Raw genomic sequence first — 23,557 nt, 5'->3', positions numbered from 1 at the left:
TATGTTGCAAGGCAACAACCAAATGAGTGCTAACGCTACCTTATTAAAAACAATGAACTGTACGTGACCCAAATAGTTCATAGTACAGTTTAAACCAATGAAAACAACTTACCCGAGTATTTTTTTTTTTTTTTAAGGCTGTACAGTATTCAGCGGTAATCGAACCAAACACGGTGTGACTGGTCAGTTTTTATTATTTTTTTATAGCTACAGCCCCCTGAGATAATAAGTGTTTTATGAGTCAGTATTGTTGGCATACTTGACTGACTATGGCAGTTACCGATGTCTCAATTCTCAGTTTGTTTCTAGTTTTGGGGGGACATGGCCTGTTGTTTCCAACAAATAGTCCAGCATATGATGATATGTTGCTTTTAGTGTAGAGGCAGGAATAGATTGGGAACATTTGACAAAATCATTTAAGGGCAAACTATTTGAATGACGTTTATTATTGTTTATGCCCAGCTTACATACTCAAACTGTTTTGTTTTCAAGAGCACGTTGTTCTCATACACACCCCAAACAGTTGATTTTGCATAAATAACAATGCTAGATAAACACATGAAGTGCTTGATTCACGTTGCCCTTGCATGTGGTTGATATGATCCTGCTGATTTGCTAGTAGCTGATCGAAGTATTGAATGATACTTCCACATAAAGCATTAACAGTGAAACCTGCTCGTGGATGTTAATCTACGCTTGACAACATCAGTAGGAATATAACTGGATACAAAAGTCTAGGAATAGCACAAATCCTACAGAAAAGGCATAGCTTTGTTCTTCTGAGACATCAACGTTGTCAAAGGCCAAGATCCATTTCCAACCAGCTGATGGGAGACGGAAAAAATAAAATTAGATTGATTTTTTTTTTTTTAAGGTCGGGGAGAAATTCACCTGTCACACAGCTTTACATCAGCAACCCGCCCTTTCTTCCTGCCTCTAATATATCCTTCTGTTTTTCTACTTACTACCTCAATGTCGTGCACCACTCAAGAGTCAGACACATTTCATTGTAATAGAGAATATCCGTAACAGGCCCGCTGATAGAATACTATGCATGACTGGGAGAAAAGCACAAGACTTAATGAACCGGTTAGAAAGACTGTGAGAATGTACGGCATGGAAATAAAAGACGGTTGAAAGCATAAAAGAGATGGATGAATGTAAGAGATGAGGTGTCGGTTTAGGTGACAGTCCTGCAAATTGCTTTCAGGTTACGTTCACTCTTTGCAGTTGGCCTCATGTTGCGTCCTCATTCACTTTTATATGTCGCATTTATTATTATCAAGTCTAGCCAAGTTGTACATCCCATATTTCTTGCAAATTGGAGGTCTATGTCTGTATAAATATATGTGCTCAAACGTCCTATTTTGTGAGATGTATTCCTGTCTTCATCTGTGTAAATGTGTAATCTGTATGTGTATGTATGTATGTGTGTCAGTGTGTGCTGTCCAAGCTCATTGTAGTGCTACAAAGTGCTGTTGTGTTGCTGCTCTTCTCCTGCTGCCATAGAAACACTGTAGTAGCTAAACCGCTGCTGTTGCCCTCTTACCTCATGTCCTGCTCTCTTTTTCCTCAGTGACTCAGAACTAGGCCCCGTCCCTCCTCACTTAACACCTCTTCCCCCTACAGGCTGCTGGCAGCTCTGCAGCAGCCTGGTTATGAAGTCTATTAATCCCAATAGATGAGACACTTAAATAGGAAATTCTGCTTGTAGGCTGAATAGTGGGAATCCGTCACAAAGATACAGTACGCGCTGGCTTTACAGAGTAATAAAAAAAGAGTTTAGATTAGGTGCAAACCACAGTCTGGTTTCCGAGAAGCATCTGAACAATGTGTGTATATTTGTCTCAGCGAAGGATATACTCTATTATCAAACCAATAAGAACGGGATGCTTTTTGGAGACCAGCCCAGTGCCAACAAGGGACGTTTCATGGATTTGAGTTGGACGTCCTTTTTTTTTCATTACACAAAGAGTATGGATCTACCAGATGCATTTAAAAAAGCTGTCCAAAATGTCTGTGCAATATTCCACAAAAATGCTGAATTTCCTGTGTTTCATGGTACTGAGAAGTGAATACAAATATGCAAATTGGTGCATCAGATGGATCTGTACCCTGCTGTGAGCATGCTGCATGTTCGGTTTCACACAGTCAGCCTTGGTTTGGACAGACTGCCTGTACTTTGTCAGCCAACTCATTTGACCAGTAATATGTGTTGTATTTGGCTGAATCAGACAGGCTTATCTAACAAACCACAGGCTCAAAGCCTCATTTATGCCAAGGGGGCATTTCAACATGCAGGATTGTCTTGTCAGGCAGATACAGTTAAATACGCTGTTGACATGACTAATTTCTAAGATTAGGATTAATCTTTGCCATCAGGCATTTTGAAATACCCCTTAATTCTTCTAGTTGAACAAGACAGCTCTATGCTATCTTTTTCTCCTGTTTATCAAATTAATGTTTTTTTAAGTATTCTGGGGAAAAAGGATGAAGAACACTGTTGCTGGTGTTATAGCTTTTAGTAAATCTTGTATTTCTTGTCAATTTATGACCTTTTATGTCAAATATCTCAAACCAAAATGTAATCAAAAAATGTAAGGATTCAAATTTGGATGAACTGATGTTAATGGAAACTTCCTCATCTTTTCAAAGAAAAGTTAACACTCACTTTGAGCACCAGATTTCTGTCACATTTTTGCCCAGGTCTGCTGCGTACGTTACCATGCCTCTCGGGTTTGAACCGTCTAGTGTTGTGGTTTTGACTGTTGTTTATTTGGCTGCTAATCTGCAATACTAATGGGCAGGCCAAGGAGCTGCCCACCTACAAGGACAATGACTTCATCAATGACGGGCAGAAGATCAACATCGACGGGGAGAACAAGAAAATGTTCCTGGAGAAGCTTAGGAAAGATGTGGAGGTATGTGTTAAATGAAAATTACAGAAACCCCCTCCTTCAGTGTCACCCCTTTCCGTCTGTATTAATACATTTTCTCTTTCCCCTCTCTACTCATTGCTATCTCCCGCCTCCTTAAACACTCCTCCCATCTCCTCACTTGATTTTATTTCCTCTACCGTACTACCTTCTTCAATCGTCCGCAGTTCCTGGCCCAGCTGAAGCTCATGGACTACAGTCTGCTGGTGGGGATCCACGATGTGGAGCGAGCCGAGCAGGAAGACGTGGAGAGCGAGGACAACGATGCCGAGGAGGAGGGCGAGAGTGACGGAGGGGGCATTGGAACGCCCCCAGACAGTCCCAGCAACACGCTGGATAGCAACAAGCCTCTGTCACCTGGAGAGTTTGACCCCGCCATTGACGTCTATGCCATCAAAAGCCATGATAGTGAGTAGCCAGATGCATGTGTTTTTCAGGCTCAGTACAACCCTTACAATGTGAGGCTTGTATTTAACAGCTAAATAATATACACAGTACTGAGAGCTCCCCCTACTGGGTATTGTGGTTCTCATTGTCAAACCTGCTGCCGTCAGAAGGATTTTGTTTGTCTTATTTAACAATACCTGATTTTGCCTGATTACACTGTGCAAATATATAGATTCTCATCCAAGGTGTATTTGTTTTAAACTACAGGCAGGGGCGGATTTAGTGATTTGCTTTACTTTTCACCCTCTCTAACTGGAATTGTTGGTATAAACAGTGGTAGAAGAAGTAAACCTTTTTTCTGACATAAAACTATTAACTATTAATAGTAAAACTATTACTACCGCACAGTAAATGTCCTATTCAGATGAAGTGAAGAGTGAAAGAGAGGTATTTATTTAATGTCTACTTAATGTCTGTTCGAGATGGAGCTTTAAATTTTAATATGATGCTGGATAATTTAATGAATGATAATGCATCATATTTTAATTGTTACATTTTGTGAGTCAAATCTGAATCTTCAACATATCCAGTAACATTTCTCTGTCAAGTAAATGTAGTAACCTACTATGTTTTCTTCTCAAATAGAAGTACACACAGTAAGGAGTATACAGTTGGGTTGCATATTTTTAAGTGCTTTGGGGGCCTTTTGTAAGTTATTTTGGGGTACAATGAGTCAGAACAGTAACATGATTGAATATGTTTCATTTCTAAACATCATAATATGCTCCAGGCAGTTTCCTATCAGTGCCTAACGGTAAAGTCTGCTCCTGACTTCAGGTGCTCCCAGGAAGGAGGTTTACTTCATGGCTGTCATAGACATCCTGCAGCATTACGATGCCAAGAAGAAAGCTGCTCACGCCGCCAAGACTGTCAAACATGGGGTACGTAGCCGCATACAAGAGCTATTTGAATGGTTCTATCTAAAAAATATTGAGAAGTATAGACGGGTTTCTTGTATACAAACATAACTGGGTGCGTGCGCATTCAGGGGGCAAAACCGTTTTGGCAGCCGCTGTAATCAACGTAGATTTTGCATTGTTTATACATTCTTGTTGACTATACTAGACCCTGCAGAGTCCGACTAGCAGATATCATTATCATATGATGTATTAGTATGAGATTTGTTTATTATTATCATGTATTAAAATGTTATGAAACGGGTAACGTTAGATCAGACATAAGTGTGATTTGACTTGGGGGATCTATGTCTGTTTAAGAGTTTAAGTTACGTGAGTCCCTTTTTATGGCCGCCGCCAGACACTTTTTCCCTAGCGATTCCTCAACAGGTATAACGTTAGTATAAAAGTAGAGACTTGGATTTTGGTCTTGTTATTAGTGCAACCACTCACACAGCAGCTTTTTGTATGTCGGGCAGGTGAACATTAACATTAGACCCCTGACGGCTCTCTATTAAATAGCCTGTTTCTAATTGCTAGTTAACTTTAGCGGTTAGCCCTCTGTCGGAAACGTAACGCCAAAAGTCGATACAAAATTGCTGATATGTGCGATTCAAATTTAAACGAACATCAGCTAACGTTATCTTCCACGGCCGCTTGTTGTTGTTGTGACCACGGGGGGGGAGGAGGAGTGGCTGCTCCGGTAGACTACCAGTCGTCTTCCATTCAAAATGTAATGTTACGGCATACCGAAGTGAGCTTTCCCCAGCCATAGTCGCTAAACATTACGGCAATTTAGAGCCGTAACGAAGTCTTGCAATATTCTCGGAATATTAAACATTTTTAATCCATCTTTTCTGCTGTTGGTGCAGTTTACTGCAAAACAACTCCTCATCATCTGTGCTTTGGAGCTTGGCTCTGCGAGACTTGCCGTGCTTTCTGCCCCCTAGCTGCGCGCGCATCTCTGTGATGACGTTGCACAGAAACCCGTCTATAAAACTGACTCGAGTTACAAGACAAATATACTGCATCCTCTGTGTCCCTCTTCAGGCCGGAGCGGAGATCTCCACGGTGAACCCAGAGCAGTACTCCAAGAGGTTTTACGATTTCATCACCACTATCCTGTCATAGCCTCCAGGAGCGACAAGGAGCACAGAGGCACATGGGAAAAGGGAGGGCAAGCGGGGAGCAGGGCGGGGAAGAGCAGTGACGGAGAGAAAAAAACCATCGAGAGGCTGAATTAATAAGGTGCTGTGATGGCTTTGTATCACTCTCCCTCATGCATTCTCCTCCCTCCCTGTTTGCTTCTCTCTCTTTCAGTGGCGTGCCACGCTCTGCAGCTAAAAAAAAAAAACATCATTCGTTTACATTTAACCTCTCCTCTGTTGACTTTTGTTCATGTGTTACTTTGAGGGTGTTGAAAGCAAGCGTCCAGGTCATTACGTTTTGTTTTTTTTACATAATTTGTTTTTGTCTGTTTGGTTGTTTATGTGGAAATATGGCTTTTTTTATTGCCTCTAATACATCCAGCACCCTGCATTTTTTTTTTTTTTTTGATGCTCGTATTTGTCTTCCCCTTGTGATGTTTAGGGGGAAGGTATGATGTGTATAGTGTGAGGTCAAGGGAAGTGCAGAGGTCAGATTACGGCACAAGGTGAGGCCCCTCTTGCAAAAAGAATGCTTAAGCGGGATGTAACGAGGAAGTTCGCGTTGAGCCTCGCCTAATGCAATTGCTTAATTTCAGGAAGTGGGAAGCAGTCTTCCAATAGGCCAACAGCCAGACCACCCCCCACCCAAATGCTATACAAGTACTCAGCCAAACAAATCTTCCCATGTGGATTCCTCCTTCATCATGCCACCCGTTCCTTCGTGTACACTTGATGAATTGAGCTTCTGGGTTATCCTCTTGCCACACACACCCACAACTTCTCATTAGCTGTGACGCTTGTTTTCCGGCACTAGTTGCACCACAGTGGTTGTCCTTTTTTGCTTTTGTTGTGATGCACAGGGATTAAGAATGATTAAGGGAAGGATGTGTACCTTGAAATGAGTTAGTAGAGGGATTTGAGCACACAGTAAGTGTTGTTTACTTGCGTTCCCTCTGAACACGTTGGGCATTGTTAAAGTAGGTAGGCCTGGTTTCTGTTCCTGTGGCAGGGAATGACCCAGAAGTCGCGTGTGGCTGTAGTGATTAAGAGTAAATCACTCCTTGTTCTATATCCTCATATATGGTGTCGGATTGAAACATTAACAGCCCTTACCTTTCTGTTGCCATCAGCACCTTATGAGTAAATCAAAAATGTTGCACTTTTATTTGTTATTAGAGGTTAGGAGCTCTTGTTCTGTTACATGCGCTGCAACAAAGAGAAAAAATGAACTCAGCTCTCTTAGAATTGAATATTTAGGGGCCTGATCTCATATCCCATCTCCTCTGCAATTTCTCACCTATGGGTGCTTCTTACTGTAGGGATTGGTCGGGAAGACTTTACTGCAATATTAGACGGGGAAGTGGACGAGTTCTGTTTACGGGGCTTTTGTAAATTACCTTTCCAATCCTTTTTTTTAGAAGTGCTCTGTGGTGTTGGGGAGGTGGGTTTTGGGATCAGGCGACAAGTGTGACTGTGCGTTCAGGGCAGGCAGAAAAAAACTGTTTACCTCCAGCATCGTACCAGCACACACTCAATGATGGCGAGCGATGTGTGTGTGTGTCAGTGTTCAAAAGTTGTAAAGGGGAAGGGGGGAGGTTGGGAAGCTGCAGATGTAAAGATACGCGTTAAAGTCATTAACACCAACAGCATCGTCCTCTTCTCTAACCTCGGCTGTGAGTCTGTTATTCATCGTTGTTAAGTGTTGTTGTTGTTGACATTTTTAAAGGTGGTTTATCTGTGTTTGAATTTGGCGGTTTTATGAATTGATGTGGTAATAATTTTTTCGTTTCTGTTTTTGAGGTTATTTTTTGTATATTTTGCACAAGAGGAAAGGAACCAAATGTTACGAAATACGATCCCAATTAGTTGATAACGGTCTTAACAAGGGAAATGCAATATACTTGTGTGTAAGTGAGAAAAGTTGTTGTGCGTGTGACGTTGTGTATCACTTCTGGATAACCAACTAAAACAAGTAAAGTCGTCCTCCTTGACTATTGTAACCCATGCAAAAAGCTTCCATCACGATATGTTTGTTTAGATATCATAGATTATATTCACATTTATATTTTTACATTGGATTTTAGTCATGAAATATAGTTGTATTTAAAATTAAAAAAAAAAAAAAAAAAAAAGGAGCCACCCTTGGGAATGAATGATGGTGCTGTGGTAAATGAAGAATGAAACTGCTTGAATTTATACTTACTATAGATGTACTTTAAAAGAAAAAGTCATTAAAAAAAAATTGCATGTCACAGGACTAAGTTTCCTTTTCCCTCTCTAGTCTGTGTTGTTGGCTGTTCAGGTTCTCTTCGTGTCCCTACACTTTAACCAGATTTGTTAGCTGTTCAGCGTAAAAATAGTCCCTACCATGCTTTAAATAACTGTTTTTCATTGTATACACTGTGCAAGATGTGTGCCTTTATACTCCAAAATTATTTAATTTTATATTTTGTAATCTTTTTTTAAAACAAAAGGTAAAAGGTTATTTTAATAATAGGGTGTTTACTTTGACATGCATTATTTCCAACTTTATTTTCAACCCCTCCCCCCCACCCCCTCATGTTCATCCACTCCAACGCCTCCATATTTAGATTTGTCACGTGAGTTAAACAAAACCATTCGAGTGATTTGTGTTTTAAAAACCGACACAAAAACGTGAATAGCTGTCTTACATTCTGAATATGGTGGATCGGTTTGGATTCTGTAAATTCAAATCTGTCATTGTGATTATTCGGTGTGGGCAAGCGTCCCTTTCCTCCTCCTCCTCAGAGCGAGGGGTGGCGTCTGCTTGATATTAACCCCTTGTCCGTTCACGCTGGTCCTGCCTTTATAAAGAACGTGCGTGCGTGCGTGAGTGCATTGTGGAATGTGATTGTGTTTTGTCGTGCTCGTCCTCGCTAACTGACGGCTGGCTTCACCTCAGGAGTCTGTCAGCATCACGTTTACCTTTCTAACCACAGATTTCAGGAATGTGTTTTTTTTTTGTTTTTTTTTTCATGAAGTGTTTGTCCGATATTTCACTTTACCGTCTACGTACAGACTCCCACTCATTTCTTTAGAACAGGTTTGTGTTCTCTCGCGTTTCGTGTAACCCCGGATCACCTGTTTGTTATTAGGGAGGTCATCAGCTGATAGTTCATCCTGAGTCAGTGGTTAATTGATATTTCAGTGTTCTTTCACTATTAATGGGCTGTTTTATTTCTATTGTCACGTAGCTCATACTGTACATAGGTTGTGTCATAAAGAAAAACAGGGAATGAGGGAACACAATCATCTTCTAGTCTGCTTTGCTCTGTATGGCCCTGGAGGCTTCCCTGTAGTCAGACATAAGCAAGTAGAAAACAGCACTGCATGCTGGGAGAGTGATTTTTTTTTTGTTTTTGGGAATATTAACTCTGGATCTTTGATGATGCCAGACTTTAACAAATGCAAATTAAAGACGATAATAACACACGCACCCTGCTGCTGTACCTTGAAATTAATAAATCCTCGCTTTTGTGACTTTATCTCACGAATGAGCTCCTTCACCCATTAACCCCCAGTCAACCTGCTGCCACGTTAACTTGCCAAAAGCATCTTTTAGCAGTCAGAACTACCCCACATGAGCTTGAAGAACATTGTGTATAGTGTAATGTGTCTGTTTGTTTGAACTGAATATTTTTTTTTTTCTTTTTCTTTTTTTTTTTTTACATGCACTGGGAGATGGAGCGAGGTGTGCATCGCTGATATGTGTACATTGTCCAAAGTTATGAGAAACAAAACCCCTGTGTTCATGTGGTTTATCAAGTGTTAAGGGAAAAAAATTTGATTACAAAAAACAGTGGAGGCCAGGCGAGATCTGCAGAGATGGAAAGATTTCCTTTTGGGCTTCAAGATTTAAAAAAAAAAAATCACAACATCTTTGTGAAGAAAAATATCATTTTGAAATTGAATCCTTTGAATTTGCATGTGCAAGTCCAAAAATGCCCTCCTGCAATTAAGCTTTGGCCTCACAACAGTCCCAAGTACTTTTAGACTACATCTAAAAGACTTAACTGTGTGTATGTGTGAGTGTGTGTTTATTGCTGTCTGACAATGGTTTGGTGAGAGTTCCCTTTCAGTGGCAGAGAGGCCAAAATGATGATGTATGTTTATTGTTCTTCACATTTAATGGTGATGATAATAATACACTCCATTCCATAAGCGTTCACTCAAACCAATTAAAGCACTTGTTCTGCTTAACTCTACCTCTGATGGCTTTTCTTTGTTGTTTACTCTCCCACATCCTATACTTATTCCTTCATGTTTGTTTTACACTGACGCTTTATATTTTTAAATGACACATTTCACACTCTAGTTAATTTCTTTCTTCCTCTCCTCCTTAGCAGAGGCTAAGAAAAAATGGCTCTCCTGTGGCTCTTAAATGAACAGTTAAAGAAAATGATTTTTGTATGGTTTAATTGTCCCAGTTTGTGTAACTATGATGTCATTTTTGCAAAGAAAACTAAAGGCATTGTTTTTTTTATGATTAGCTATTAACCTCGTGCATCTGTCCCATCCCCTGTTAATAATTATAATAGAATACATTTTAACATTTGAAGTAACAATGTAATTAAATTAAATAATGGACAAAAAAGCTGAAAGATGAACGATAACGAAAAAAAATGCTTATTACTTAAAAAAAAAAAAAAAAAAAATGTTTTACTTTTTGTTTGTCGGATTTATAAAAAAGCGCAAACGAGGTCTGTTTTACTAAATTGGCAGTTATGTCCAGAGGAAGTCCCGCTTTGGAAATGTCCACGCAACAAGGGAAACCTTTACTTCTAGTTGTTAGTGGCATAGAAAGTAGCAAAACGTCGCAATCGCTAAAATCATTGCATCATTTTACACACTTGAATTTAGCAACAACAACAAATACCTAAAGTTACTTTAACCCGCCTCATGCATCATTTAGTCTAGTCTGGTTGCAGAGGTGACCATAGTGGGAGCAGGATGGGAGGATTACCCAAAATATGATATATGAATCCGTTAATGGAAAAACGTTCAACTTCAAAATATCTTTTTTTTTTCTGCACGCAAAATATGAATTATCACAAATAAAAAACAAATGTACCGGAGTAGATGAAAATGAATCATTACATTTGGACATCACAGACTGCATTTGTAGCCTACATAGAAATATTTATTTTGAGTGTTTTATTTGCTTTTCTTATTTACAAAAGGTTTATTAGGCTACCGCAAAAAAAAAAATGTGCGCAGAAGATGTGCGCTTTTACTAGTTTTTGATTATTTAAATGTAGTTAAAACCAGGCTATACATGAGGAATGGAGCAGTTTTTTTTTAAAGTCTTTTAAGATTTCATTAGTGACCATCCTTTCTTATCGCCGCACGCAGCAACGCACTACCAAGGAGTCACATTTCCAACATTTTCATAACTATATAATAAATGCTGTCATTTCGTCGTATGTTGATTTCAAAGCCGGGTTCACAGGTTTTCATTCAACATCAACGAATTAGAATAAAACAAATGATTGCACTAATAAAAGCAAAACGCAGTCTTTTGTTTTGCAACACGCCTTGCACACTAGTTTAAATGTCCAGGCTTTCCTATATAGGGTTATAGGCTATAATAAGGAAAAAATGTTGTGTTTTCGATCTTGTTTTTGTTGTTCATCCGCTGAATATGAAATATATATACATTTGTATTATTAGCCTGAATAAACTCGATAGCTATAGGTTTATTCGTTTATAATCAACCTGCAGGTCTGGATTTATTCATTTATGTTGAAATCAAAATCTCCCTGCTTTTTCTATAACTGAATCATTTCATTTAGAAAGACATTTACATTTGCAGACCTGAAAAAATACATGAAGCGATAAGAGTCGTATAGATGGAGGCGGATGTAAAGTCTGTTTTTTAAAGAGAGAAGAGAAGAAGGAGGAGACAGGCAGCTGCAGCCAGGAGCCCGATCACATCTCTGCGGCGGTCAGAGGCGGAGGCTCATTTGCACCGTCAGTACAATGTGGAGAACAAGCAGAGAGACACAGAGACAAACCAGCAGACAATAAACAAAGAGCGGCTCGCCATGTGCGCTGCAGCTGCTGCACACACACACACACACACACACACACGGCTGAGCTGAGCTGCAGTGAGGAGTCACACGGCCGCCAGGGGGCAGTGTGACAACCTGCAACCACAGCACAGCACAGACAGATTCATAATCTTATTCGTGTGCAATACAAAAATTACAACGCATATGAGCTAGACATGACTCTGCTCTTAAAAAAAGGGTTCAAAACCAGGTGTCAGCAACCATCCAGCCTCCTGAAAGTGTCTTTGAGCAACACACTAATTCTCCACCACCTCCATTGTAGCTGCTCTGCTGAACCTGACCTTTGACCTCTCTATAGGGGGGCATAAAATAGTTTTAATGAAGCTCCATGAAATGTCCTTTATTTATTTCTATCTTTAGAGTACCTTACACAACATATAGTGACAATATTATGAGCATATACTCTCATATCCGTCCTACAAGCTGCAGTTATACTGCCAACATGCATTTAAAGCTTAACCCAGACGATATAAAAGAAGGAAAACTACTCTTTAAAACTGCTTGAATTTTACTGTAAAGGCATACACACACCGTACATGTTCATGTTAACATTTCAACAGGATGTGTAGTGTGAACGGAGGTCAGGATGGCTGGTAGTTCTCTAACCGCTCCAGCAAGACATCTGAGTAGCCAGGTGAGTAGTACCTGAAACAACACACACACACACACACTGTAAATACCCTACACTGTGTTTTATACTGAAGGATATTTTGTCTGTTTTACCATTATCATACAGCTAAATTCTGCTTTTTAAGTTAACTTATTCAATTATATTTGTTTACTCTTATGTAACCTTAATTCTAAATATACAGTGTTTTTCTTCATTTAGTTGAAATTTATTTAGGCAATTTTTTTTGTTAAAGCATTTTGTTACTCTGAATAAATGCTAAAAAAAAACAGATTATGATGTTATGATTGTTACAGGACGGATGATGCTGAGTCTGCACACAGCTCTGACGTTACCGCTGTGATGTGATCAGTCACTCCTAGGCTGTGGTCAAAATTACATCCTAATGTCTCTTCCTAACCACTTTTCCTTGACCTCAATGGAAAACGTCATGAGGTCAAGGAAAGAGGAGAAGGAGAATTCATAAGGACTTAAGCTGGGCATACACTGTACGATTTTAGCCCGTTTCTGTTCCAATTTTTGAGCCGCACGACTCATTTTAGACGACCGAATTTCGTAAAGGATGGTCCAGTGTATCCTATGCTAAAGGAAATAATAAAGGAAGCATTGAAACACCTTTCCTTAGCATTTAGAGATTTCAACCAGCTCTTATGATTCCACCACAGCCCCATATTGCTGTTTACAGCTCTCTCTCCACACACAGGGTTTCGATGTCGACAAAGTATGTGTTTTAGCATGTGTGTGTGTGTTAGTACTGGGGAGAGACACACACCTGACAATCTCTTCAGGAAAACAGCTGTTGATGGTGTTGATGTGCTCCTGTAGAGGGGAGCCAGGCTCTGCCTCGATCTCCTGCACTTTCTTCAGCCCTCCGCTGGTCACAAACAGACGGCGAGCCTTACTGTCATGAGGCAGCACCTTTGAGGGGAGGGAAGGCAGAGTGGATAATACAGCTATAAAATCTTAACCAACAAAACTTGAAAAATGCAGATTACTGATTCAGATTGCGATACTCATCATAGGCTGCGGTCTAATAGTCTTTTTAGGAAGGTTCTCGAGGAAAAGTGGTTAGGAAAAGACATTAGGTTGTGATTTCTTTTTTCTTTTTTTTTACTTTTCTACCGCAGCCATAGACTCACTCACCTTGCTGAACTGGAAGACAACATATTTAAGGATGTTGCTTGGAGCATCGTAGAGGAGGGGCTCCAGACCTGGCAGGTAGGTGCACTTCTGCAGAATGCTCTTTAGGGCCTTCTTACTCTGAAAAGACAAGAGGAAGGAAAAATAATACATATCCAGTCATATTAACCTTTTTCCCTGGCTCTCATCTTTTTACCAAGTGACCTTTGATACCAGCTGACCTGTGACTCAAAATGTGACTATGTTAGTACTATATATAGAATCTCTTATTGTTTTGTGTTGCTTAATTGTTTGTTTTTGCAGTAGGAACCATTTCATCTCCAGCATTCCAAATACACTGAAACTACCCAACTGTGTCCACTTGTTACTTGATTGAGAGGCCCGACCCATCACCGTGTTTACTACCCTCTGGTGGCGTGGCATACTAATACACACAAAATGTAAACTAGTCTTTCAAAAAGAAACCAAAAAACACCAATATTGGCTCCAACATTCATACACATACACACACACACTTGAACTCTTTGTTATTAAACTATTATATTTTGATTCTTTAAGTAATTGTCTTTTATGTGTCAGTTATGGCACAATTAAAGGAATTGGAGGTCAAGAATCATGTGCTTGTAAAACCAGTATTTTATTATTTGACCAATAAACTTTGAACTGATAAAAGCTAATATATGGAACTTTGGTGAGCTTCAGGAGGTGATGTTATGTAGGTGCTCCCTCTTATCAAATTAATCGGGTATTTATAAAGCAAGAATGTGTGGTAAGAAAGTACGCACATCACAAAAAAAGTCATGAAAAAAGTAATTGTATGTTGAAGAAAGTACAAAAAAATTACTATTTTTTTCGACGTACTATACAATGTCTTTTTATTTTTTAGACATGCTATACTATGCCTTTTTTATATTTTTTCAACATACTATACTATGCCTTTTTATATTTTTCGACATACTCTATGACTTTTTTTTTTTTTTTCCGACATACTCTACTATGACTTTTTTTATATTTTCAACATACTATACTATGACTTTTTTTATATTTTCAACATACTATACAATGACTTTTTTTTATTTTTTCAACATACTATACTATGACTTTTTTTATATTTTCAACATACTATACTATGACTTTTTTTTTATTTTATTTTTTCAACATACTATACTATGACTTTTTTTATATTTTCAACATACTATACTATGACTTTTTTTTATATTTTCAACATACTATACAATGACTTTTTTTTTATTTTTTCAACATACTATACTATGACTTTTTTTTATATTTTCAACATACTATACTATGACTTTTTTTTTATTTTATTTTTTCAACATACTATACTATGACTTTTTTTTATTTTTTCAACATACTATACTATGACTTTTTTTTATATTTTCAAAATACTATACTATGACTTTTTTTTTATTTTATTTTTTCAACATACTATACTATGACTTTTTTTATATTTTCAACATACTATACTATGACTTTTTTTTTATTTTATTTTTTCAACATACTATACTATGACTTTTTTTTATATTTTCAACATACTATACAATGACTTTTTTTTATTTTTTCAACATACTATACTATGACTTTTTTTTATATTTTCAACATACTATACTATGACTTTTTTTTTATTTTATTTTTTCAACATACTATACTATGACTTTTTTTTTATTTTATTTTTTCAACATACTATACTATGACTTTTTTTTCCGACATACTCTACTATGACTTTTTTTTTATTTTTTCAACATACTATACAATGACTTTTTTTTAATTTTTTCAACATACTATACTATGACTTTTTTTATATTTTCAACATACTATACTATGACTTTTTTTTTTCGACATACTCTACTATGACTTTTTTTTTATTTTTTCGACATACTATACTATGACTTTTTTTTCTCGACATACTATACTATGGCTTTTTTTTTTCAACATACTCTACTATGACTTTTTTTTATATTTTCAACATACTATACTATGACTTTTTTTATTTGTATATTATAGCATGTTGCTAAAAAGTCATGGTACAGTATGTAGAAAAAGTCCCAGTATAATATGTCGAAAAAAAAGTCATAGTATAGTATGTTGGGGGAAAAAAGTCATAGTATAGCATGTCGAAAAAAAGTCAGAAAAAAGTCATATTATGGTGAGTCAAAAAAAGTCATAGTATATAGTATGTCGAAAAAAGTAATAAAAAAATGTCATTTTATAGTATGTCAAAACAAATTCATAGTATAGTATGTTGAAAAAAAAGTCAGTATAGTATGTCGAAAAAGGTCAGAAAAAAGTCATAGTATAGTGTGTTGAAAAAAGTAATTAAAGAGTCATTATCTGGCAAGTTGAAAAAACCACAGTATAGTATGTCGAACAAAGTCACAAAAAACCCATAGTACAGTAAAAAGACATACATCAGCACGTCAAAAAAATGTCATAGTATAGTGTGCCATAAAAAGGTAAATCACCATTTGCATTGGCAGGCAAATAAGAACAGCAGATGCAATAATATCTGAATCATTCGATCACAATGTTAAAATAAACAAAAACAACAACTACATTGAGAGGTAAAACATGAGCAAGAAGTTTCACTTTGATTTCAGTTGTGATACAAACACTGCAGAGCTGCAGCACTTACTTTGGCCTGCAGGTCCTCTGAGCTTCTGGCGTCCATGTAGAGTTCCAGCAGTTTGGTCAGGAGGTTAGTGTTGGCCACTGCCTTGGCGTGCTCAGGGGTGTGATAACCTATCTGACCGATGGACCAGGCTGTGGCTGCCTTGATATGATGTTCATGCTCCTCAGACAGACACAGGCCCAGCTGGGGCACCCCCTGCAGGACAAAAAAGGACACACAGCACAAAAGGACAGTCAATATGACCTACATACTGGACCTGAATGGAATGTCTCTGGTTGTAGAGGTGGATTTAGCTGTCACATGGCGTGTCGAAGGGGAATCACAAGAAAGATTAACACCTTGGAGAGAATGACAGCCATGGCGAGGTTCTCGCTGTGAGCTGCCACATATCCCAGCATCATGATCCCCGGCAACCGCAGGTTTCCACGGCAATCGCCCAGATAGTCGATCACAGCTGCCATGCCACCACAATTCACAATCACCTGGGACAGCTGGAAACAAAGACACAGATTACATTGTGTCCCGCCGTGCATATTTGTGCCCACACAAGTGTGAAAGTGTGACGTACCTCCGGTGTGTGTTTCGCAACCTCCCTCATCAGAGTGGCGACGTTCTTCCTGACATACTCATCTGGATCTTTGAGGCAGGTCACTGCTGCAGGGAAGATCTCAGCCTCTATCACCATCTCTGCCAGGCAGATGGAGTGTTTACTGATCTGACTGAGGGCTGAGAACACCTGCCTCTGGATTGGAGACAAAAACAGGAATTATTTCCAGAGTTCATTCACATTTTTTGCAAATTCAATTACAGCTTCATGTTGTACATTTCTAAAGCCAGTATCTATGTTGAAATGTTCTTTATTAAATATGTGGTTCTTTTGCTAGCTACACTTGGATGGCACATTTATTCCATTTTATTTTATTTACAATCAATGTAGTTGTTTCTAAAGTAGAACTACCTGCAGTTAATGTTAATATTGTTGAAGTTTAGGTGGATAGGTGCCCCTCTTAGCTCAAATCTCACCCCTATTCAGATTTCTGTATGATTGTGTTGCTCTTTTGTTTACTCAAAAATGCTGAGTTACTACAATGGTCATTTGTACTCAATGTAAAAAATACAAAAGAATATTTTAACATTTTAACTTGACATGACAAAGAATATTTTCATCTCTGTATTTTCAATAAAAATTCTTTTGAAAGGACATTTTCTAAATCATAATTCATTCACAATTAAATCACAACTGATTACTTTTGATGAATTTAAAACATTAATGCAAGACGTAGAAGCAGAGTCAATCGGGAGCTGTCTGTGTTTTTGAATATTTTCACTTTAACGTTGGCTTCAAACACTTGATTTTAATGTGTTTTGTAGATATTATGCTATGTATTTATTTTGCATTTTTTTTATGTTGTGGCGTCTGAAACTTTAATGTATGTTTAAATGCTGCTGTCTTGGCCAGGTCTGTCTTGCAAAATAGATTCTTAATCTCAATGAGTACTACCTGGTTAAATGAAGGTTAAATAAAAAATAAAAATAAACAATGTATCACATGAAATGCTGACAGGGCAAGATGTTTGTTAAAAAAGTGAATGGAGAAAGAACAATTATATATTTAGACAGTATCTCTATATCTTGAGTACATTTTTGAAATAGAAATATTTTCAGAACAGAAGAAAGAAAAACATTTATATTATAGCTAACGTTACCTCTTCAGACGTGGGGTAGTTAAATATATTGGTATCATATGAAACTAGAAAGTCTAAGGAATCCATTGGTACCAAACATGTCATGTTAGTATGTCAGGAAGGAGGATAAAAAACGCTACGAAAGTACACTACATTTGGGCGTGGAGACAACTGTCATGGCGACTTTCAAAGGCGTCACCTGACCTCTGACCTCTGACCTCAAGATATGATTCTATGGGTACCCATCATGAGTCTCATCTTCAGACATGCCCACTTCATCCTAATCACATGCAGTTTTGGGCAAACACAATGCCTTTTTTTGCATGCACTATACATGTGTTATTTTTTCCTATTCTAAAAAATGATGTGTTTGAATATTTCTGTCCCTAAACAGCCTTAGAATTACATAAATTGGGTATCACTGTAAAGCTGAGACTCTTGTGGATCCAATGAGTCCAATTGTATTCATGCGTGATGATGTTAGTCCCCATAGTAGACATTTTGTTGTAGTGAGACCGTTTTTAGAAACTTGACCTCACTGTATAAAATGTAATAAATAATAAAATCACCTGTTGTGACCTCTAGGATAATCACAGCCTTGGGAAACTTTACAACCACAAACTAGAGACCTATAAGACATTCATGGGATTGTTTTTTTTTCTAGTTATATTGACTATAGCGGGGTTTCTGAGCAGTTTCCAGAACAGAAATGCTCTCAATCTAATTGCCGAAAAATTCAATTCATCTAATTCTTCTTCAAAAGAAGGAAAAAAAAATATCAAAATATCAAAAGTTTTTCAATTCCAAATCACAGCATGACTTTTTATATGGTGTTCCCCAAGGTCTTGGTGTTTTGGTCTTGTAAAAATAGTTAAATTTAGCACCAAATCTGTGTAACAAATGGTATCAACCCAAAAATTGCTGCAACAACTTATGAGACATAATAGAGCATGGGAATGGCCATCATACTGTATACAGCTATCATAATGTTCTTAACCATTACACACTTAATTCATTCATTTTTTCTGATTTATGACTAGAATAACTTGACACACTGCTGAGCTGCATCTCAAATTAATCTTCAGGTTCCCAGCTTTCAGATGATGTACATCACTTCTATGTGACTTCTACTGTTGACCTGCTATCTCCTCCTAAAGACCCCCTGTCCACCTCTAAAAAAGACAAAAATGGGTCTATGGTAAAGACGGGTAGAGTGGAAAAGGTAAAAAAAAAAAAACAGCCTTAAGCTTCAATAATCAAAACAATAGAGGGCGCTTAGGTTACATGAATTTTTAGCATGCATGTCTCAGGTGTTGCTTATTTTTACCATACTTGGCAAGCATTGTTATAAGGAAAGAAAATCCCAATAAGGTGTTATTTAAAGACTTGTTTTTTTTTCCATTCATGCCATTATACATCATCAACTGAGTTAGGCCAGCATCTGTTTAGGTGAGACTGTTCTTTGAGCTGGCCTACCTTTAGTTTGGCGTCTGGGTTGAGGATCATCTGTGCCAGATGTGCGATGGCACCATTGTCCACCACAGTCTGGGCCAGCTCTGGTGTGTGCTTGGCGATGTCGCTGAGGGTGGAAGCTGAGATGCGTTTGAGGGCCAACTCAGGCTCCAGAAGACACAACACCAGCAGGGGGATGGCACCCGCATCCACAACCGACTGAGACAAAACTGCACAGCAATGGAAAGAGGAGGGAAAACATGAAAACAAACACATATTTAAAGGATGTAGTGCAAAGAATGATATTTAAAACATCTTACCATGGGCTAAAATTTCTCTTCAAACCAAGAAAGTGAGAAAAAGGTAGAGAGAAATCATAGAAATCTAAGCATGTCAGTGTGTTTTCCTTACATGCATTGTGTCGTGCGATGTAGCCTAAAGCCCAGGCTGCAGCCTCCTTCACCCCGGGGTCAAACTCCTCCAGGCAGAGAACCAGGGCATCAACTCCCCCACTGGTCACCACAGCCTGGGCCAGCTCCGGGGAGTGTTTAGCAACTGCACGCAGCACAAACGCTGCTGACTTCTTATAAAACCTCTGCATGCAAACACACACAGAGATACACACATTCATTGTCACGGCCCAAATTGAGGATTAAACTAACATTAGACTTTAATTAGGACCAGCCAGTTATGTATATTGTTCCATGATTTGATGACAAATCTCCATGTAAAGCCTGGAATGATATTTTATTTTTCTCCCTGTGTTTTAAAAATAAGATTTTTTAACTTATTAATAATTTAAACATCTCATGTATCCTAGAGTTTTCCCTGTACTGTTTAACCCTCATGTTTTGTTGACACTGGCTTTAATTCCTCATTGTTTGGGATCACATAATACCCAATGCTGTATGTGTAAAAAATTAAAATAATTGCAAAGACCAGCTATTTGTTTTACCTTCAAATATTCTTTTCTTTTCCAGTGAACAGAAAAGTATTGAAGTTTTAACACAGGGTTTTTCATATTTCAAAGACAATATATTTAAATGACCATAAATCATTGTTTTCACACCAAAAAAAGGACATGTTTTTTTATATGTTTTATACACTATTTTCCCTAGAAACTCTTCAAATAAAACATGTATTAATTTTGCCAATAACATAATCCATAGACAGCTGCAAAGCCACCTCAAACATTGTGATTTTTTCTAAAGGTTTCAATGGAGATTTTTCACTAATAAAGTGAAAAATAATTCTGCAGAAAACACTGAATTCTTGTCACATTTGACATAAAATGTTTAAAAATGTATCAGATTTTAAACGTATGAGACTGCAATGTCCCATTAATAACAAGAAACTGCAGTCTGTCTTCTCTGAGAGGCCTGAGAGAGAAAGAGAGGGAAAACAAAGGCCTGGTTGCTCTCATGGTAAAGGGCTCTTAGGTTTTGAAGTAGCCCCCAGGCGAGCTGCCAAGTTAGCCCAAAACACACTCTCACATACAGGGAGCATGACCCTGAAGTCCTGCAGGGTCTCTTTTTCCTCTCTCTCGCTCACACACCAGCCTCTAAATGGCGGTGACAGAGTATTGGACAACCTGTGTGTATGAAACTGGCACTTAAGGATGAGATACTGACATTCTGCGAGGCCAGCGATTGGACCAGCTGGGACAGGATGTCTTCCCTCACCACGGCCTCGGCCAGGTCATCACTGTGGTCTGCCAGGCGGCCCAGAGCCATAGCTGCCGTCTGCTGGATGCCGGGGACCACGTCCAACATGAGGGGACGCAGCATGGACATCACACCTGCAGGAGTTGTTTGTTGTTTGAATAAGTCTTTATAGATATTTAAATCAATATCCTCCTCACAAACACTAGCCATACACTTCCATGCAACACACACACACACGTCTTTTTTTTATATATTTACTGTATTGTTATTATATATATATCTTGTCCTAATTGTTTTGTTATCACTGTTATATAGTCATATTATTTCTTTATATTAATCTTGTCTCTAGGTGGAGGCTTCAGATAAGCCCAGTGTTTTTTTTTGCCTCTTCTTGCACTGTATATTATTAATTTATTTTTTTGTTATGTTGTATAGTCTTAAATTGTGCAAAACAAATAAACAAACAAATAAACAGGAGAGGACAAACCCTGCAAATAGCAAACTATAAAGCTACAACATAGTCTCAGTGGTTATAATTTCTTACCAGCATTTTGAAGGAAGTCTATGTTTTGTGGTCTGGCTGCCAGATCAGCAACAGCTTGCACAAACTGCATCCTTGATTTCTGATACTGCTCAAAAACTGCAAAACACAAGAAGACAGATAGTTTGACTTTTATAGCTCCATCTTTCCTTTTTATGAATTAAAAACAGCTCATGTTCTCACCTTGAATTATCTGTCGTTGACTCATTGTTACCCTGATTGGAAAATGCCTCCTCTTAAAGACTTATTATAGGATTATCTACACAGAAAACACGTTGAATTGATCACAATAATCCGTGTTTCTCCTGCAGGTCTGCAGGTTTGGGCTATGGTGATGTTGTTAGGTGTTGCTGTGGCAACGCACAGGAAGCAGAATGGCTCCTGCCAGAGATCGTCTATTGCCAAGATGAATCACCCCCTGGCAGGAATCCGTTCGCACCTCGCAGAAATATGTTCAGTGTGAGAGCTCTGTGCTGCTTTCCTCGTCTCTGCTGCAGCTAAAAGAGAGAACGTGTCGCACGACACTTTGCACAACATCATTATTCACCACCAGAGGAGAGAAACATGCAGGATTGGCTGATAAAAACGCTGACTATACAGTTGAACGTGTTGAGCTGATTTTAGACAGACTTTCATCATGAAAGACTTTTTTTTTTTTTTTTTTTTTTCAACTTTTGCATGCCTTGCCTGCTCTGAGAGTGTGTCCTCAGATGACCTGCCTGGGAGAGTTGTTCTTGTTGCACTTTGTAGGCTAAACCTGGTTTAAAAGAAGTGATAGGCCAAAATAACCCTTAACATTATTATTAGGCTACTAGCCTATAAATAAAATAGATGAAATGTGATCAGTCCAAACATTATTCTATCTTTCTCGGTATAGGCATGTTAGATAGATAGATAGATAGATAGATAGATAGATAGATAGATAGATAGATAGATAGATAGTAACTTTATTGATCCCGAGGGAAATTCAAGTTTCCAGACTCACAGTTCCATAGTGCAAAACATGTTAGTAAACAGGCAGTAAAAAAGTTAGTAGTGCAAAAGTACAAAGTACAAAAAAATATAGCAGATATAAAAATACAAGGAGATGAAGAAAACTGTTAAAACTGAATATAGTGCAGGGTAACAGCTGTGATACAGGACTATTAAAAAAGTGAATATAGTGCAGAGGAGACTGTTAAAAATGAGTATAGTGCAGGGTAACTCCAGTAGCTTAGTCTAAAGTGCACTGTGTGCATTATTATGTGTCCTGTTAGTGTTGTAACCGCAAACAAAGAATAAAATAATGGCAATGATAACAATATGTATAGAAATGGCCATTTAAAAAAACGTATAAATAGAAATGGGTCCAATCGGGCACACAGACACAACACTGCATAATATCAGTCATGTTACTGTGAAATATAGCCTATTTTAGATGCACCGACTCAGATGGCAGAGTGCCGATTTATTTTTTATTATTTTATTATTTATAAAGATTTATAAGATAATTAGACATCTTAATGATGTCTAATTATCTTTTGATTGTTTTAGATATATTTTCTTTTCTTCAGTGCTGATTTTTGTATGTATTTCATTGTTTTTACTGGATTGTTTCCCACTGTTTGGTTAGGTTTTTTTCTGCACAATTTGCATACTTCTTGTTGTTGTTGTTTAACTTTTGTTGTATTTTTAAAATTATGTTAGTTTAGATCTTTCTTTCTTTTTTGTTATTGTTTTTTTTTTCTCTCCTGGGGTTGGTGGGAGGTCCTTTGTGTATAAGCCTGTGGCTTTTTGACCTCTCCTGACACATTTCTTGTTTTTTTTATATTCTGTGGATTTTGTGCAGTTTTATATATGCAAATAAATACATAAAAAATATTGCCTGGTGTAACTAGGTACAGGCCTATTTTTAATTAATGTTTTTTTTTGTTTTTTTGCAAATTTTATTTTTTATTTTATTTAAACTTTATTTAACCAGGCAAGTCAATTCAGATGAAATTCTTATTTACAATGGCGACCTGGCAAAAGGCAAAGCCTCTTGAGGGAAGGGTGTAAAAAGAAGTATCAAAAGTTATAAAAGGACAGCACTGGCATGCATGACAAGCATTACATAAAAGAAAATGCAGACAGTTTTGTTTTTAATTATTATGTTTTTTTAACACTAGATGTAAATGCGTATTATTGTCGTTCCGTTTGAGCTCAGTATGTTCTCACCGGAGGGATAATTATCACATTAAATTAAATTAGCCTTATTATCACTCAGTTAAGCCTCAAAGAACTGATCATTCTATTAAATTCG

At 37.8% G+C, this 23,557-nt stretch overlaps 2 protein-coding genes across 4 annotated transcripts in view; one reads left to right on the top strand and one right to left on the bottom strand.

Annotated features, from left to right (window-relative positions):
- The window catches only part of pip4k2aa (phosphatidylinositol-5-phosphate 4-kinase, type II, alpha a), a 36,619-nt gene extending 26,966 nt beyond the window's left edge, over positions 1-9,653 (top strand). For all 3 annotated transcript variants that reach the window (XM_037756375.1, XM_037756374.1, XM_037756376.1), the window contains 4 exons: positions 2,808-2,921; positions 3,104-3,344; positions 4,161-4,264; positions 5,330-9,653. In XM_037756375.1, coding sequence (XP_037612303.1) covers positions 2,808-2,921; positions 3,104-3,344; positions 4,161-4,264; positions 5,330-5,410 — 540 coding nt within the window. In that variant the 3' untranslated portion in view covers positions 5,411-9,653. The remainder of the gene's footprint in view (positions 1-2,807; positions 2,922-3,103; positions 3,345-4,160; positions 4,265-5,329) is intronic.
- A 2,191-nt stretch (positions 9,654-11,844) lies between these two features.
- spag6 (sperm associated antigen 6) lies at positions 11,845-21,621 on the bottom strand. Its single transcript, XM_037756372.1, has 11 exons — positions 21,460-21,621; positions 21,280-21,375; positions 20,703-20,869; positions 19,483-19,666; positions 19,096-19,301; positions 16,503-16,676; positions 16,273-16,425; positions 15,938-16,129; positions 13,291-13,407; positions 12,920-13,065; positions 11,845-12,164 (listed from the first exon to the last, which is right to left on the bottom strand). The coding sequence occupies exons 1-11, from the start codon at positions 21,482-21,484 to the stop codon at positions 12,101-12,103; spliced, it is 1,524 nt and encodes a 507-aa protein (XP_037612300.1). The 5' UTR covers positions 21,485-21,621; the 3' UTR covers positions 11,845-12,100.
- Between the last annotated feature and the right edge of the window lie 1,936 nt (positions 21,622-23,557).

This window comes from Sebastes umbrosus, chromosome 21 (genome assembly GCF_015220745.1).
Source record: "Sebastes umbrosus isolate fSebUmb1 chromosome 21, fSebUmb1.pri, whole genome shotgun sequence".
NCBI lineage: Eukaryota > Metazoa > Chordata > Actinopteri > Perciformes > Sebastidae > Sebastes > Sebastes umbrosus.
The sequence above is the reverse complement of the archived record's forward strand: the minus strand, read 5'-3'. Positions and strand labels throughout refer to the sequence as shown.

Coding starts and splice junctions, on each gene's coding strand:
- spag6 (XM_037756372.1), bottom strand. CDS start 21,484: ATGAGTCAACGACAGATAATTCAAG. Junction 19,667..20,702: donor AATCGCTGGCCTCGCAGAAT/GTCAGTATCTCA, acceptor GTTTGCATGCAG/AGGTTTTATAAGAAGTCAGC. Junction 12,165..12,919: donor TTTCCTGAAGAGATTGTCAG/GTGTGTGTCTCT, acceptor GTGTTGTTTCAG/GTACTACTCACCTGGCTACT.